The 16,054-nt window shown below is 36.3% G+C and overlaps 1 protein-coding gene across 4 annotated transcripts in view; it reads left to right on the forward strand.

Moving 5' to 3' along the window:
• The window catches only part of NAA16 (N-alpha-acetyltransferase 16, NatA auxiliary subunit), a 64,795-nt gene extending 50,764 nt beyond the window's left edge, over nt 1-14,031 (forward strand). For all 4 annotated transcript variants that reach the window (XM_032314359.1, XM_032314360.1, XM_032314361.1 and 1 more), the window contains 7 exons: nt 4,232-4,445; nt 5,479-5,672; nt 6,857-6,965; nt 7,389-7,487; nt 7,815-7,958; nt 11,343-11,440; nt 12,654-14,031. In XM_032314359.1, the coding sequence (XP_032170250.1) occupies nt 4,232-4,445; nt 5,479-5,672; nt 6,857-6,965; nt 7,389-7,487; nt 7,815-7,958; nt 11,343-11,440; nt 12,654-12,851 (1,056 nt within the window). In that variant the 3' untranslated portion in view covers nt 12,852-14,031. The remainder of the gene's footprint in view (nt 1-4,231; nt 4,446-5,478; nt 5,673-6,856; nt 6,966-7,388; nt 7,488-7,814; nt 7,959-11,342; nt 11,441-12,653) is intronic.
• Nucleotides 14,032-16,054: the final 2,023 nt, after the last annotated feature.

Here is a 16,054-nt window from a genome sequence, read left to right on the forward strand (position 1 = left end):
GTGATATTTATTGAGGATTGTTAGACTATGATGACTTGCAGTTCCTTTACTAAGTTTCATTTAGATTATGCTCTCCCTTGAATTTATATTGATGTTGGCTCAGGAACATGAAATAAAATTCTATAATGTCAGATCAGCTATATCTACTTTAAGAAATATGATTTGACTGGTAGAAAGCATTTTTGAAGAAAAAAGATTACAGGAAATCACTGGCTATCAGAGATTAATAAAATATGGCAGACATTGTCACCCTCTGTTCCTGTTACATAATTATTGCTAGAAACTTTACTGTTTTGATTTTGGATTTGTTAGTCCTTGAGGACAGAACGAATTAGACACAGATTTAAAAAAAGAGTGGGGGGCGGGGGTGCCTGAGTGGCTCAGTCAGTTAAGCGTCTGCCTTTGGCTCCGGTCATGATCCCAGGGTCCTGGCATCCAGTCCTATATTGGGCTCCCTGCACCGCGGGGAGCCTGCTTTTCCCTCTGCCCCTGCCCCTTCCTGCTGCTTGTTTTCTCTCTCTCTCATGCTTACTGTCTCTCAAATAAATAAATGATATCTTTAAAAAAAAAAAAGCCTATTTGTAGACCACTTTAAGCTTAGTCTTTTATAGTAAAAGTAAGGCTTAACTCTTCTAGTGGTTGTATGTTGAAGTGTGAATGCTTAGTACAAATAGGGAGATTAAATATTTATTGACTGATTAATGCTAAAATTCATTTCTAATAAAATTAACAATCTAAAATAATTCTTAATGATATATTTTGTGAAGATTTAAGAGTAATTGCAGAATTTACAGATTTATTATAAGTATCTGCATGAATTGCTTTTGTGCCTGGATTTTAACTATTTTTGTAAAGAAATGAGCACCTTTCAAAAATACAACTTTGCAGTTTACATTCACCTTCAATGAATACAGTAGAAGTTCAAATAAGGGCTAGGCCTTTCTTTTGCCTTCAAAAATTCATTTAAGAATTCTCTCTTCAAGGTTAGTTTCAGCTATGACACATACTGCTGTGAGCTTTTAGTAACTGGATTTAAAATGTTAGAATTCTGGAATGGTCCAGTGTAATACTTTCTCTGCTTTCATCTTGCCACCCTCAAAGGATTTTAGGATTATATGTAACAGTTATAAAGTCCAGCCCAATCTGTTTAGAACTTGAGTTTTATTAAAAACAAAAACAAAACAACCATCTTCAGAATATTGGATATAAACTTGTGTTCAGAATAACTTTAAACTATTTTCTTTTAAGAATTCCTTTCTTTTCCTATTTTTCCAGGTGATTAGTTTCTCATTATTTTAGTGTGCTTTATATCTGAAAACAGCAGTAATACATATTTCTAAAACTTTATGATAAGTTCTAGGATTTCCAGTAGATCAGAGCCATAGGCAGTTCATAACTTGGTCTTCTAGTGCATCTTAATCCTGATCCAGTTGACACCTGCTTTATAATGACAGATTTTCTATAAAGGGCAGAGTCACGTATTATGCTATTTGGTCTGGTTATTATTTTTTGAGTCAGAGGCTTTTGTTGCCTTTCTGTATGTGGGCTTTTTGTTGGTTTTCTCCAGGAACTCTGAGAAGTAGCGGAGTGGGAGAATCTGGGTGAGAAGAGAGGGACAAGTAGGGAATTCTTCAAGGAAACCACACTCTTAAGCTGTCACTAGCATTGCTCAGTTCTTTGCTGACTTGACTTAATGCTGATTCCAGCCTAATTTTGACAAGTTAAGCAATTCCTACCAACATTACCTTCCCCTGGCCCCAAAAGAACTAGTAGTTTATATTGAGAAAATTGAGTTAAAAGCCTGAGCTGTGTGTTAAAATTTAGGTACCTAGTTTCTGCAGGAAGCTGGCAGGTGACCGTACTGTGTTATTGTTTAGCTAACGTATGGGGAGACTAACTTCACCTGTTTGTGTCAGCTAGTAGATTTTTATGTTTTATAAGTCTGGAGACTTAAATCACCTCAAGGTAGTGTTAGGTAGATCTTTGTGGTGATGGACTAGTTCTGTGTCTTGATTGTGGTTGTATTTACATAAATTTACACATGTGATAAAAATCATATGGAACTATATACCCACATTGTTCCGATGTCAGTTTTTTTATTTTGTTCTCATACTTTCGTTGCATAGGATATTACTTCTGGGGGAACACTGAGAGAAGAGTGTACAGGATGTCTCTATGCTAACTTTGTAACTTCCTCTGAATCTATAATTATTCCAAAATAAAGAATTTTTTAAAAAGAAAATCAAGCTAAGATTATTTAGTTGTTTATAAGTAGGATTCTGCAATATAGTATTTCTTCGCAAGGCAAAATTATTTTGTTAGTATCCTACTTTTCCTAATGTACTCTAGCCTTATGCTGTCCAGCACTGTTAGCTTACTATAGAGTGACCAACATCCTGGTTTGCCTAGAGCAGAGCAGGTTCTTAAGACACAGGGCTTTCATTGGAAAAACCGAGAAAGCCCCAGATAAGCTGGGATAAGTTGGTTACCCTATGTATGGAAGACTAACTGGAGAGAGGCAGCCTGTGGGCTGTTAACTGGTAAAGAGGCGGCTTAAATGTTTGTGGTTCCCTACGGCTCCCTCTAAGGCTTGTCTCAGATCTTGTCTACTAAAGCTGCTAGAATATCTCTGGAAACTTGCATCTGCCTTTTTACACATAAATGTTTCTCAACTTGAAAATAAAGTCCTGTAATCTTGTAGATGTTATCATCTCATTTTGTATTCCTTGATTATTGGCAGTGTCATTTTTCCTGAGTTGTATTGGATTTTAAGATCTTATGGTCTAGAATAACTTGATTTACATTAACCACAAAGATAATTTTGTGGGTTTTTTTTTTTAAAGCATTTCTGAAATATGTAACCCTTTGATTAAAAAAAAAACAGGTTCATGTTAATTCTTATGAGTTGGTTTGTCTTATTGATGAGAGGAATGCAGTTTTCTAACATAACCTGTTAAAGCATGATTCTTAAAGTTATCAACTAATGTTAAATGTTCATTTTTTTCCCCCTCTACACTGTGTACTCTTACTCTTTTTATCTTAGAATTCTTCCCTTAAAATCTCAGGTACTTAAAGTAATTCTGTGTGTAGCGTATTTCTAATCACCAGCACAACTAAAATTATGAAATGTGGACAATTACTAATGTGTCTTCTGCACAGTGAGTTACTTTGGCCCCCAGGACAGAGGGCAGATGAAGTAGGAGAAGAGCTTAATCTGGTTTTGCGTATTGAATCATTCGTTTTTCTTTGTATTTTTAGCGAAGCTAAAATAGGGGAGAAGAAAGAAAATAGAGGTAGAGGTGCACATAGGAAAGAAAATAAAAGTTTACATTGTTTTGAAGTAGCGATGTTAATTGTCTTCTTGCCATGTAAGGAATTAGCTTTTTAACTTCTGGGCCCTGGATCCTTTGAGAATTGAATGAAAGCCTTGAACTCTCTCCTTGGGAAAATGTTATTATGCTCATTTATACACAGACTACATATTAAGAACCATTGCTAAAATGGAATGTTGATAGATTAGTGGGAATTTATTGAATGAGAAAAAATCATAATGCTCTGTGTCCAATAAAATTTAAAGTGTCTTGTTTGATTCCTTAACAACTTCGTGAGATTGGCTGTATACATTTCTTTATTCCTAACTGAGATTAAATATTGAGGCTGTAGGAAATTAAGAGGTCACACATGCCTGATAAGCAGCTTCTCTCTTGAGTTGGCAAAAATTATGCTTATTGAATGTTCCGCCCTATGCCAGATAGTGGCGAGAGAGATGATAGGGCTTACCCTCAAAGAACTTACAGTTGAGTAGAATAGTCTGATTTGTGAACATTTAATATGAACCTATATATATTTGACCTTCATTCAGAGCTCTGTTTAACTTTGTCATGTTGATTTTGGGAGAATATTAAGGAGAAATACTTCCTTAGAGTGAAAAATTAATATATACTGATTTCAGTTTAAAAAAATCTGATCTAACTTATTACACAGACATTGAATATCATCACAAAACTTGATTTATAAGGAATGGCCAAGGATTGTTACAACAGAAACTTCAGTTGAATACAAAGAAGAGTTTGATGTCCTTTGTAGTGTTAAGGACTACCCAGTAGAAAGGGCAACTAAGTGGAATTGTGACTGCTTACAGTGTATTTGGGGCTTTTTATGATTTTCTTTATAAAAATAGACATTGTTGACATCTATGTAAGGAATAATTTTGTGGTTTTTTTTTTTAAAGCATTTTTTTGAGATAACCGATGATCAATTTGATTTCCATACATACTGCATGAGAAAGATGACCCTTCGTGCCTATGTTGACCTTTTGAGATTAGAAGATATACTCAGAAGACATGCTTTCTATTTCAAGGCTGCCAGATCAGCGATTGAAATATACTTGAAATTGTATGATAACCCCTTAACCAATGAGAGCAAACAACAAGAAATACATTCAGGTAACTGGAAAAGAACTTGTGTTAAAAGGATTGAAAAGAAAACTACATTTCAGATTGTCATTAGCATTAACAACATATAGAAAAGCATGTTGTCAAATGGATGTGAAGACCAAATCAGGTCACTTATATGCTAAAAAAAAATGGTGGATGGGGAGAGGGAGGTGCTTGGAAGAAGTCAGTGGGATCCTATTCTGTAGTTGATACTTATAAATGGCCCTAATGGATGACTTGTAATCTTATTTACTTATTTTATTATTAAAGATTTTTTTTTTTAAAGTAATCTCTACACCCAACGTGGGGCTCAAACTCACAACCCCGAGATCAAGAGTACCACATTCCACCAACTGAGCCAGCCAGGCTCCCCACAATCATTTTTATTTTTATCTTCAGTAAGGCCAATTGGGAAAAATAGAAATGTCTGGGCTCTTTTTCTTTCTTTCTTTCCTTTTTAATAGCTTTGAGCCCTTTTGGGAAATACACATATTCTTACAACTTCCGCTGCCTAGTTGGTTGAAAATAATAGTGCCAATGAGAAGACATGTACAGCTTTTTATTTACTAAAATGTTAGTGTCTACAGATATTTGAGAGATAGTAGCATGGAGGCAAATTTCTGAAGAGATCACAAGTATGTGTAAATGTCTGACTTACCCTTGATATATTCCAAGAGGATCAGTGTCATCACACCCCTGTACGCAGATTGGGACTTGAGGCTCGGCAAGATGAAGTGATTTGCCTAAAGTCATGTATTGTGTGCAAGGTGGAACTGGGCCAAAATTGATTAATTTTGTTTTATTATTAATTTATTTTTTAAATTGATTAAATTTAGTCACAGTATTTACCAGTTGCCTTCTGTGTGCTGGTGTGTGTGCTGGGCTGTGGGAATATACTTTCTGAGAAACCTCTGAGTGCTTGCCTTTTCCCCCTTTCCCCTCTTAAAGCTGTATTGCTTTAATGCAGCACTGTGTATTGCTGAAGGATGTGAGGTAAATGGAAACCTTGATTTAGAATTCGTGTTCACTTGGATATTTATAGAAAACCTGTCAGCCAAAGAATTGAAGAAAATGCTCAGCAAGCAAAGAAGAGCTCAGAAAAAGGCTAAACTGGAAGAAGAGAGAAAGCATGCAGAACGGGAACGTCAACAAAAAAATCAAAAGAAGAAAAGGGATGAAGAAGAAGAAGAAGCCAGTGGTCTCAAAGAAGAACTTACACCTGAAAAGTTAGAAAGGGTGAGATGAATTTACGTGTTTCTTTGTAGGATTTAGGTTACTTGCTTCTGTTCTGGCCATGAACATGTTTTAATTAAATCTAGAGACAGAGCTGTTTTATAATATTTCAAGTAGTTAATTATTTTTGAGTGATAATATGCAAATTTTGGTTAATGCAAATGACACATAGAATTGTAGTTGTGGTGGGCAACACAGTGGTCCCTGAAATCCAGCCACATTCCAAATCCTGGAATTTGTAAATATGTTGTATTACACAGCAATGTGGAATTAATGTGGCAGATGGCCTTAAAATAAGGAAGTTAGCCTGGATGATCTGGGTGAGCCCAGGAGAATCACAGTCGGTCTTCAAAGGAGAGGGGGTTGGAGTAGCTGAGGAGACTCAGTCCTCTGTTATCTGGTTCTGAAGAGGGAATGAGGGAACGGCAAACAGAGATTATGGGCAACCCTGAGAAGCCGAAAAGGGCATTGAAACACACTCTCCCTTAGAGCCTCCGAAAGGGACATGGTCCTGCTGACTTCTTGATTTTTGAACCTGGCGCGACCCATGTCGGACTTTAGACCTACAGAACTGCCAAGATAATAACTCTGTGTTGCTTTATTGACACTAAATTTTTGGTAATTTGTTAGAGCAGCCAATTACCTGTTACATCTGGAAACATTTTGTATATCTTGATAGGTTTTAGTTAACGATAAAGCACTTCATCTCTGGGATTTTCTCAAAGTGTCCTAGTTATTTGGGGATCAGATTTAGGGAAATAATTTAACTTTCAGGTTTATTTACTGTGGAATCTAGCATAAGGATTGTAAACTGGCGATTTTTTTTCTACTTAAACAATGCAATTGTATTTGTCTCCGTACTTTGAATGTTTCAAGATTAAGGGCTATCAGTATTTGGTGTCCCATCTCCTTAAGCCTGTGGAATAATTTCCTGGACATTTTGGAGTTTTATGAGATTATATTGGTTTTATAATCAGAAAAAATAATAGAGCTATTTTCATTTTGAAATTATTGACTATTTTATTTTGAATTTGTTTACAGATAGTTTTAAAATGTTTTCTTGCTTATTTGGTCATATAAAGAGAACTGTAAATTACTTTAGATATGTATTAATATGAGATTTTGGGGGAATTTAACTTGTGTAGCTGTTTTTAAATGTAGTAATTTTCCTTTCTGTTTCAAAATAGATAGAAAATCCATTAGAAGAAGCTATCAAGTTCCTTATACCTCTTAAGAACCTTGTTGCTGATAACATTGACACTCATCTGTTAGCATTTGAAATATATTTTAGAAAAGGTAATCATTTGAATTCAGTTGTTAATCCTTACTTATATTGGTGACCAGATTCAGTGTGATCTTTATTAGTTAGATAGTTAGAGTTCCATTTCAGCCTTCCACAAAGTCTCCTGTTCCCTTTTTCCTTTTCTACTCAAAACTTTACGGGGCAATCAGAATATTATGATCAAATCCATTTTGAGAATAGTTTGAACAGTCATACAAATTGTTTACCTGAAGCATTCAATTCTACATGATTTCAAGCTTTTCTTAGAAAATAAAAATTGTCTTTGATAATCAAAGTCAGCTGTGAATTTTGCTTATGAATGTTACAGGAAAGGTAACATTTTGTCACTGGAATTTAAGTGAGGCTAAAATAAAGTGACTAAAGCAGCGTACATAAATATTCATGCTGTTACTTTTATATTTTCTTTTCTGACACAGGGAAGTTTCTGTTAATGCTGCAGTCTGTCAAACGAGCTTTTGCCATCAACAGTAATCACCCATGGTTACATGAATGTTTAATTAAATTTTCTAAGTCTGGTAAGTATACAAAAGGTAATGTTAATGTAAAAGCGAATATGACAGTTCAGCAGCCTTCTGTTAAGTTGGACATTAAAAAGATTTGCAATAATATAAAGCAAAAAAAGATAATATTTGTAGTGCATCTATAAATTAAACATGCTAGTAAGAATATGCTAAAAATTAGTACATTTTTAAGCTAGAATATATGTATATTCCAAAGGAGCAATATTTTACTATGTAAAGTGTATCAAGCTTAATAATAAATGTAAATGTCTTTAAAAATGCTGATTTTGTTTCAGAGAACAGATGAAAAAATTTTTAATTCCAAATATTTTGTTTTTATAGTGTCTAATCATAGTAATCTTCCAGACATTGTGAGCAAAGTTCTATCTCAAGAAATGCAGAAAATATTTGTCAACAAAGATTTGGAAAGTTTTAATGAGGATTTTCTCAAGCACAATGCTACCTCTCTTCAGCATCTGCTTTCAGGTCAGTGTCTGACTCCTGGGGTTAGAACATTTATGGAAGAGGTTAGAATGTAATGAAAGTGAAAGTTTGTAAAGATGTTCAGCCTTATAAATTATCATATAAAAAGAAATCAACACAATACAATTTTTGATCTTTCAAAATAAGAAAGGTTTGTTTTGTTGGTTTGGAAAAAGGAGATGAAAGTATGGTAAAGACATGGTGAATAAGCACTCAGTATTTCGCTTCTGAGAGTGTAAAGTGGCCGTGCCGTTTAGGAAAGCAGTCTGTCATTCTGAGTAAGAGCTTCACATTGGGGTGCCTGGGGGGCTCAGTTGTTTGAGTGTCTGACTCTTACTTTCAGCTCGTTATGATCTCAGGGTCCTGGTGTTAGGTCCGTGATCAAAGGAGCGAGACTGATACAAAGCGAAGGTCAAGCAAAGCTTTATTTTGCACCAAGCATCGAGAATCAAACCGACCATTCAGGGCCGCCTCTTCCAGAGAGAGCGAGCGACTCCCAGCCTCACAGACTAACTTTTATAGAGCAAAGGCCATGTGGTTGAGCCTGGCCACACACAGGTGGCCAATGAGATTGCAACACTCAGAGAAAGCTGCACAGTCATGCTAGGTTACACACAGGTGGCCCTTTGAATTACAATTCACCCCATAGTGGCTATTTGAACTAGCTTATCACCTTGGTCAGAATTGGTGCCCAAAAGGCGGGGCCCACACTCCTTGGTAGCTAGGGAAACAGTATGCGCACCCCACTGATTGGAAGTCTCCACCTGACCTGACGACCGACCCCCCCCCCCCCCAGAGTATTTGGGCTCTGTTATCACGGACTGGTCAACCACTTTCTACTGGTTTCCCAGACTTGCTTTTAAGTAAGTTTCCCTTGCGGGGGGAGGGGGCAGGGTCAGTTGAAGTTTTACTGCATAAACACAAAATCACTGTTTAACCGAGATGAAATCGCTCTGGCTAAATAGGCCCTTACACTGGATTGAGTCCAACGAGGAGCTGTGTGCTGAGCGGGAATCTGCTTGAGACTCTCTTCCCTGCCCCTTCGTGAGTGTGCACTCAAATAAATTAAATAAATCTTTTTATTTTTTAAGATTTTATTTATTTATTTGATAGACTGAGATCACATGTAGGCAGAGAGACAGGCAGAGAGAGAGAGAGGAGGAAGCAGGCTCCCCGGTGAGCAGAGAACCTGATGCAGGGCTCGATCCCAGGACCCTGAGATCATGACCAGAACTGAAACCAGAGGCTTTAACCCACTGAGCTACCCTAAATTAAATAAATCTTTAAAAAAAAAAAAAAAAAAAAAAAGAGCTTCACATTATCTGTGATTTCTTGGCTGTGGTCATACTTTTGCAAATAATTTTAAAGAATTAATCCAAAGCAAAGATAGGGCTTTACGTGTAAAGATGGTAACTGAAATGTTGTGTGTAAGTGTAGGGAAAAGAACAGAAACAAATTTAATGTATGTCTAGTATGAGGGGAAATGGTAGTAAGTTTGTAATGAGATAGAAAACTAGGCAGTCCTATAATATTTATTCAAAAAATTTGTAATAATAGCGGTAAGTAATTTTATAATATGTACACAGAATTAACATAAAATATAATCTCAACTATGTTAAAAAAAATGCCTACATGGGATAAAGGCTAAAAAGAAATACATATGGAAGCTTTAGTTGTTTCCGTTCACATTTTGTGGTTATGAATGATCTTTTTTTCCTTGTATTTTTATTACTTCATATGTTTTATTTATATCCTGCCAGTTACAGGAAGGATTATAGGCAGTTTATACAAATTCACAAAACAACAAAATGGCATGGATAGACAAGATGGTAAACTGGACAAAAGACTGTATAATTATGCAAGAAGTGTATAATTATGCTCCTTCAGTAAGCCATATATTTAAATATTTCAACCTAAGTTTTCTTGTTCTAAAGGGAAACTTTCTGATTCTGGTGTCTATGGAAAATTCTTTCCTATGAAAAATGACAGCTTCATGGTAGTAAGGACAGATAATTTCTCTTCAAGAATACAGGATAATGAAAGAAAACATTTCTATATTATTATTATAGGAAATGCCTTCCCAAATATGTGAAATTCTAAGAAAAAGGTAATTTTTGCCACATAAAAATAAAACCCCATGAAGAAAGTCAGAAGGCCGGGGCACCTTCTGTCAAGTAGAGCATGTGACTCTCGATCTCAGGGTTGTGAGCTCAAGCCCTATGTTAGGGGAAGAGATTACTTAATAAATAAAAATTTAGAAGAAAAGTTAAAAGGCCAACTGAAAAAACAATTTACAAATCTGCAACTAATTAAAAGCTAATAATATATGTAGAGCTCTTATAAATTAACAGTAAACAGTATAAATTGGTAGAAGTCCAAGAGAAAAATGAGCATAGAGTATGGACCAGGAGATACAGGAGATACAGACATGGAGAAAGAGGTTATTAAAATACCTGTTGTCTCCACTGTGAAAGGGAAGTCTTCACTGGTGAACTCTACCAAACATTTAAAGAGGAGTTAATACCCATTCTTCTCAAACTATTCCCCAAAATAGAAGAGGAAGAAAAACTTCCAGATTCATTCTATGAGGTCAGCCTTATCCTGATACCAAAACCAGATATAGACCATACAGAAGGAGAGCTACAGGCCAGTATCCCTGATGAACATAGGTGCATAAATCCTCAACAAAATATTAACAAACTGAATCCAACAATTCATTAAAAAATCGTTCACCACAATCAAGTGGGATTTCCTCCTGGATTACAAGGGTTCAGTATTTGTAGATCATTCAGTGTGAAACATCGCATCAATGAGAGAGAAAGGGTAAACACCATATGATCATTTTAGTGGATGCAGAAAAAATAGCACCCAGGAATAGGGATAAAAAAAAACCTGTAAGAATTACTTACATTCTTTGTGAACATGAAAGCGTTTTCCTTTTGTCCCTCTGTCACACTTCTCTGTGACGGTAATTTGTTCCTTAGTTGTTTTATTTGAAGGTATCATCTTTAAAAAATAATTTTAGCTACAGGGTAGCCCATATTTATAATTTAAGCTTTAGCATTTCCAGGGTGAAGGGTGGTTGTTAAATCTGGTCTCCTGGTAAGTGTTTGACAACCATCTCTTTTTGACAGAAGAAGCCCTGATTTGCAGCATTTTGCCATAATATAAACACTCCCGTTGTGACCCTAGTCTGTCAGTAGGATGTCACTGAATTGGGAGTTGGGTGGTGACTTTGCATCTGGCTCCCAAGTTCTGAGTAGGAGTCAGCTCCAACCCACTGCTGATTAAACGCTTGGAACCCTATTTGAAGTCACTGGTTGATGTTAGTTGAATCAATTGTAAGATCTTGGAGTTCACTCATTTTGTAGTATCTTGGTATTTCAGGGGCTAAAATGATGTATTTTCTGGATAAGTCAAGGCAAGAGAAAGCAATTGCTATTGCCACTAGATTGGATGAAACTATAAAAGATAAAAATGTAAAGGTAAGATTTTTCAGATTGATTTCTGCAAATTTGTGGATATGGAATGCTCTGACAGAACATGGGTCTTTACAGCATAATTCTTGAGTGGGCCTTCAGAGTTATGTCTGGATTTGGATCTGAGCTGTCACACACATTAGGCAGATTTCCACTTCTTGGCTTCCTCTTCCTCATTTATAAGATGAGGATGAAAACAGAGGCATACCTGGGAGATACTGTGGGTTCAGCTCCAGACTACTACTGATAAAGTGAATAGCACAACAAAATGTGTCTGGTGAATTTTTTGTTTTCCCAGTGCATATAAAAGTTATGTTTATACTGTACTGTAGTCCGTCAAGTGTGTAATAGTGTTATGTCTAAAAAAAAAACAATCTAAATGCCTTAGTTAAAAAAAAAGTTTATTACTGAGAAATGCTAACCATCATCTGAGATTTCAGCAAGTTGTAATCACTGATGGCAGATCATAATAACAAATATAATAATAGTGACTAAGTTTGAAATATTTGCAAGAATCACCAAAATATGACACAGGGACACAAAGTGAGCAAATACTGTTGGGAAAATGGTGACAGTAGCATTGCAGACACCGGGTTGCCATAGCCTTCAATTTGTAAGAAACATAGTATCTGTGAGGCACAGTAACACCGGCTGTGTCTGTACCACTTAACCTGCTTGGCGGGAGGGTTCCCCGAAATACTGTCCTGCACAGGGCTTACTCCCTGCCGGCGCATAGTAAGCCCTCAGGAAATGGGAACTACTGTGGTTAATAAAGGACATTTTTATTGTAGTGACTAGTTTCAGAGAGTCGCTTTTTCAAGCAGTAGAATTTTGCCATTTTTTAAGACTTTGCAGAATTGATTTCTAAAATGTTCCTGTTCTAAACCGAGGGTTGTTGGAGGGGAGGTGGGTGGGGGGTGGGATAACTGGTGATGGGCCTCGGGGAGGATACATGATGCGATGAATCCCTGAACTCTACCGATGAAACTAATAATACACCAGATGTTAAGTAATTGAATTTAAATTCAAAAAAATAAATAAATAAAATGTTCCTGTTTTGAGGTGATTACTAACTGTGAGTAGCAAGAAGTTATCTTACGCTGAGGCCTTGCCAGTTTTCTTTTGCTTAATTAACGCCTTGCAACTTTTGGTTATTAAAATGATTAGTAACCCAGCCTTTTTTCTTAAAAATTATTTTTATTCTCGCCTTTTTAAATAGACTTTACTAAAGGTTTCCGAGGCACTGCTTGATGGCAGCTTTGGGAACTGTAATTCCCAGTATGAAGAATACAGAGTGGCCTGTCATAACCTGCTTCCTTTCACTTCCGCTTTCCTGCCCGGTGCAAGCGAAGCTGACGGTCCCGGTGTGGCACTCAACCACACAGCCAACTATGATGTCTTGGCAAACGAAATTTGAAATCCCATAGAAAGTCGACTCCTAGAAGACTCAGAGCTGAATTCAGATCAGGGTTTCCTTTTCAGGTATATTTTAATATAGGTATGAAATGAAATAATTGGATAGAGTTTGGCAGTATTCTGTAAACTTACTTTATCCTTTATCTGACCCTGCCAAATTACATAAACTCTTTGGAAAATTACCTGTTTATACCTGTACAGTTTTCTTAAACTTTCAGATCATCAACATTGTGATGGGTGCTGTCACTTCTGTATTATGACTATATTTTTATTGTGCTCAGTTGTGTACAGCCCCACTGTAGTATTTTCTTTAGATCCTGGTTTCAGAATCTGTGTTTTGATCTGTTATTGTTTGTTGTATTATTGTTTATTTGGTTGCTTTTTGATTAAAGCACATCAGTTTTAAAGTGTAAACTATATTTTAAAAACAACATGAAACTTTTTTTTTGGCAACAGAGAGGTTTATTTTTAAATTTATTTCAGTTTGCCCTTTTTTCCACCTTAATTTTTTCATGATTTGCCATTTCCTCCTTAATATCCATGAAAATGCCACTTTCTGTTGAATATGGGTACTCCAGTTTTTAGATGATTCAGAATGTGGGGACTGGTTTGCCTCTTAATCATAAAAATTCACTGGTAAATTTGTTGCATATCCTTAGATCAGTCTTTTAAGGACCTATGTGTAAGAATTACGCTATCTTGATTAAGTTGCTTCAGGTGTTAACAAGTAGTTTATATCTAAGTGGTGTGCTTCAAGGGAGCATAATAGGGAAGAATACAAATTATAAAGAAACATTGTTACTCTTATAGCCATGCATTGACTCTTAAATATGTTTTTGTATCAGCAAAATGAGAATTTAAACTATTGTTAGTTTATTAAAAACATTGTTGAGCAATATTTTTGGGCGGGAATGTAGGTTTTTGTTTTATCTTGTACAGAAAACAATATTGGAATCATTCAGTATATTTCTTTCAGAACTGTGTAAATATGTCTAATATTAATACATTCCTTTAAGGCAAATATGAATTCAAAAAGGGAGATTTTATTTAGAGAATCCATTCTAATTAAAATGGTTTTCCTTCACTCTAAGCTGTTTAGCTTCATAATTGTTAAGAGAAGAAAAACTCACTGTAAAATAAGGCCAACCTATATAATGCTGTAATAAATTATTTTGTACACAGCTGCTTATTTGTATTTGTGTTATTATTTCACATAAATATTTTTGCAAAATGTTTTTTCTTCAAAGGAATAAAAACTTAATCATTTAATTTTTAAGTTTATAAAAAAGAAAGTTGGTTATTAAAAAATAAACACCTACCAATAAATTCTGATGCCATAGCAGCTTGGTTTCTTTTTAGTGTTTTAATAATTTTTGAACTTGGCAGTCTTTGTCACGAAGTGATTCTGGCAGGCATGTAATTCATTATGTTACTTTCAGCAAAATGCCACTTGCATAAATGATTCCCATTAATCATAACGTGAAAATCATGCTGGCAGCAGCAGTGTTTTATTTTTTATTTTTTTCAGTGCTGGTCTTTTAAAAGGCATCTCACTGGGGTCACTTAAGAATTTCTGAGAGTTACAGGGTGGATGCACTTGAAATGTGAGGAGCTGGGTTCAAGGTGTGGAAGGCAGGATAAAGGGTGAAATCCAGTAGTGTCTGAGTCAGTGGATGGAGGTTGTATCTGTTCTCCTCCCTAACTCCCATCATACTTTGAATATAGGCATCTTATAAACCTGGTATAGGGGGCACTTGGGTGGCTCAGTGGGTTAAGCCTCTGCCTTCCACTCAGGCCATGATCTCAGGGTCCTGGGATCAAGTCCCACATCGGGCTCTCTGCACAGTGGGGAGCCTGCTTCCCCCTCTGTCTCTGCCTGCCTCTCTGCCTACTTGTGATCTCTGTCTGTTGAATAAATAAAGAAAAATCTTTAAAAGCAAAAAACAAAAAAACCTGGGATAGGGACAGGGATCTTTTTAGTTAAGGGGGCTGGTGGTGTGTCTTGTTCCCCCACTCCCTACCCACTGTCTCCAGCTTGGCAGAGGCCCTTTACCTTTCAGAAAGCTTAAGAAGAAGCATCTAAGAACCAAGTACTTTCAGAAGTCTCTAGTCTCAAGAGAAAATTGAGAAGTCCTTTGTCCTAGGAGATCTGCCAAGATTATCAGAACAGATAGGAAAAGACACAAAGATTCAAAGCATAGTGTGGTCATTTAAGAATTTGGCTTCCAGTTTCTTGTGATTTCTTGAGGAACGGAATGTATTTAGTGGGCAAAGCCTAGAGGGTAAAGCACCATAATTCAGTCTGTATTGTGCACCTATTATGTTTCAGACACTAGTCTAGGTATGACATCTACAGTAGTGGGCAGAATTAAGTGCTCTTCTCATGGAGTTTCTATGCTAGTGAAAGGAGGGAGAAACAAATATAGGATATATTATTCGGTAGTGATAATTGCCATGAAGAAAAACCAAGCACAGTGTGAAAACAGAGAGTAGTGTTGATTATAGTGAAATTTTTGACTAGCAAAGAAATAGTCGAAAAACTTACAGAGGAAAAAAGATTATTCTCAAAGGAAAGAGAATCAGATTTATCAAAAGCATCATTGAATATAAGAAGAAGGAGGGTTTTTTCCAAGTAGTGAAGAAAAATTCCTTTGAGTTTAAAATTTTATATCCAGCCAAATTAGCCTAGATTGTCATAGTATCTAAAAATATCTTCAAGTGGGGCTCCTGGGTGGCTCAGTCCCTTGATCCCCTTTGCTTCAGTGATTTTCATCTTCATCCTGATCAAACTAACCAGTCCCTTGGCCACATCCCCTCCTTGCATGGGTAGAAACTTCCACATCTGAAATAACTTACACAAGTCATGCTGACTCTGGTCTCCCGTTCCTCTTCCCCTGTTCATTCGGTTATTCCTTCCATAGCTGTTTCAGCTCACCACAGCCTCCCACGATTCTCTCAAAGAGCTTGAACCACCCATCTCTATCTTTGCTTTATAGTTCCATCAGTTCAGAATTCTTGTCAACGACTTTGTCATTCCACTGGGCTTCATTTCTGTGCCAAGAAAAAGTCCCAAGCTTGGTTGAATTCAATAACAAGGATCCTCCAGTCTCTTGGACTGATGCCACTAGATAAGTGGGCTTAGTGGGCTCCAATCTCACAAGAGTTCATACTTGGTTTCCCAGTATGCTGTCTCTTAGCTACTTA

The sequence above is a fragment of the Mustela erminea genome, chromosome 15 (assembly GCF_009829155.1).
Source record: "Mustela erminea isolate mMusErm1 chromosome 15, mMusErm1.Pri, whole genome shotgun sequence".
Taxonomy (NCBI): Eukaryota; Metazoa; Chordata; class Mammalia; order Carnivora; family Mustelidae; genus Mustela; species Mustela erminea.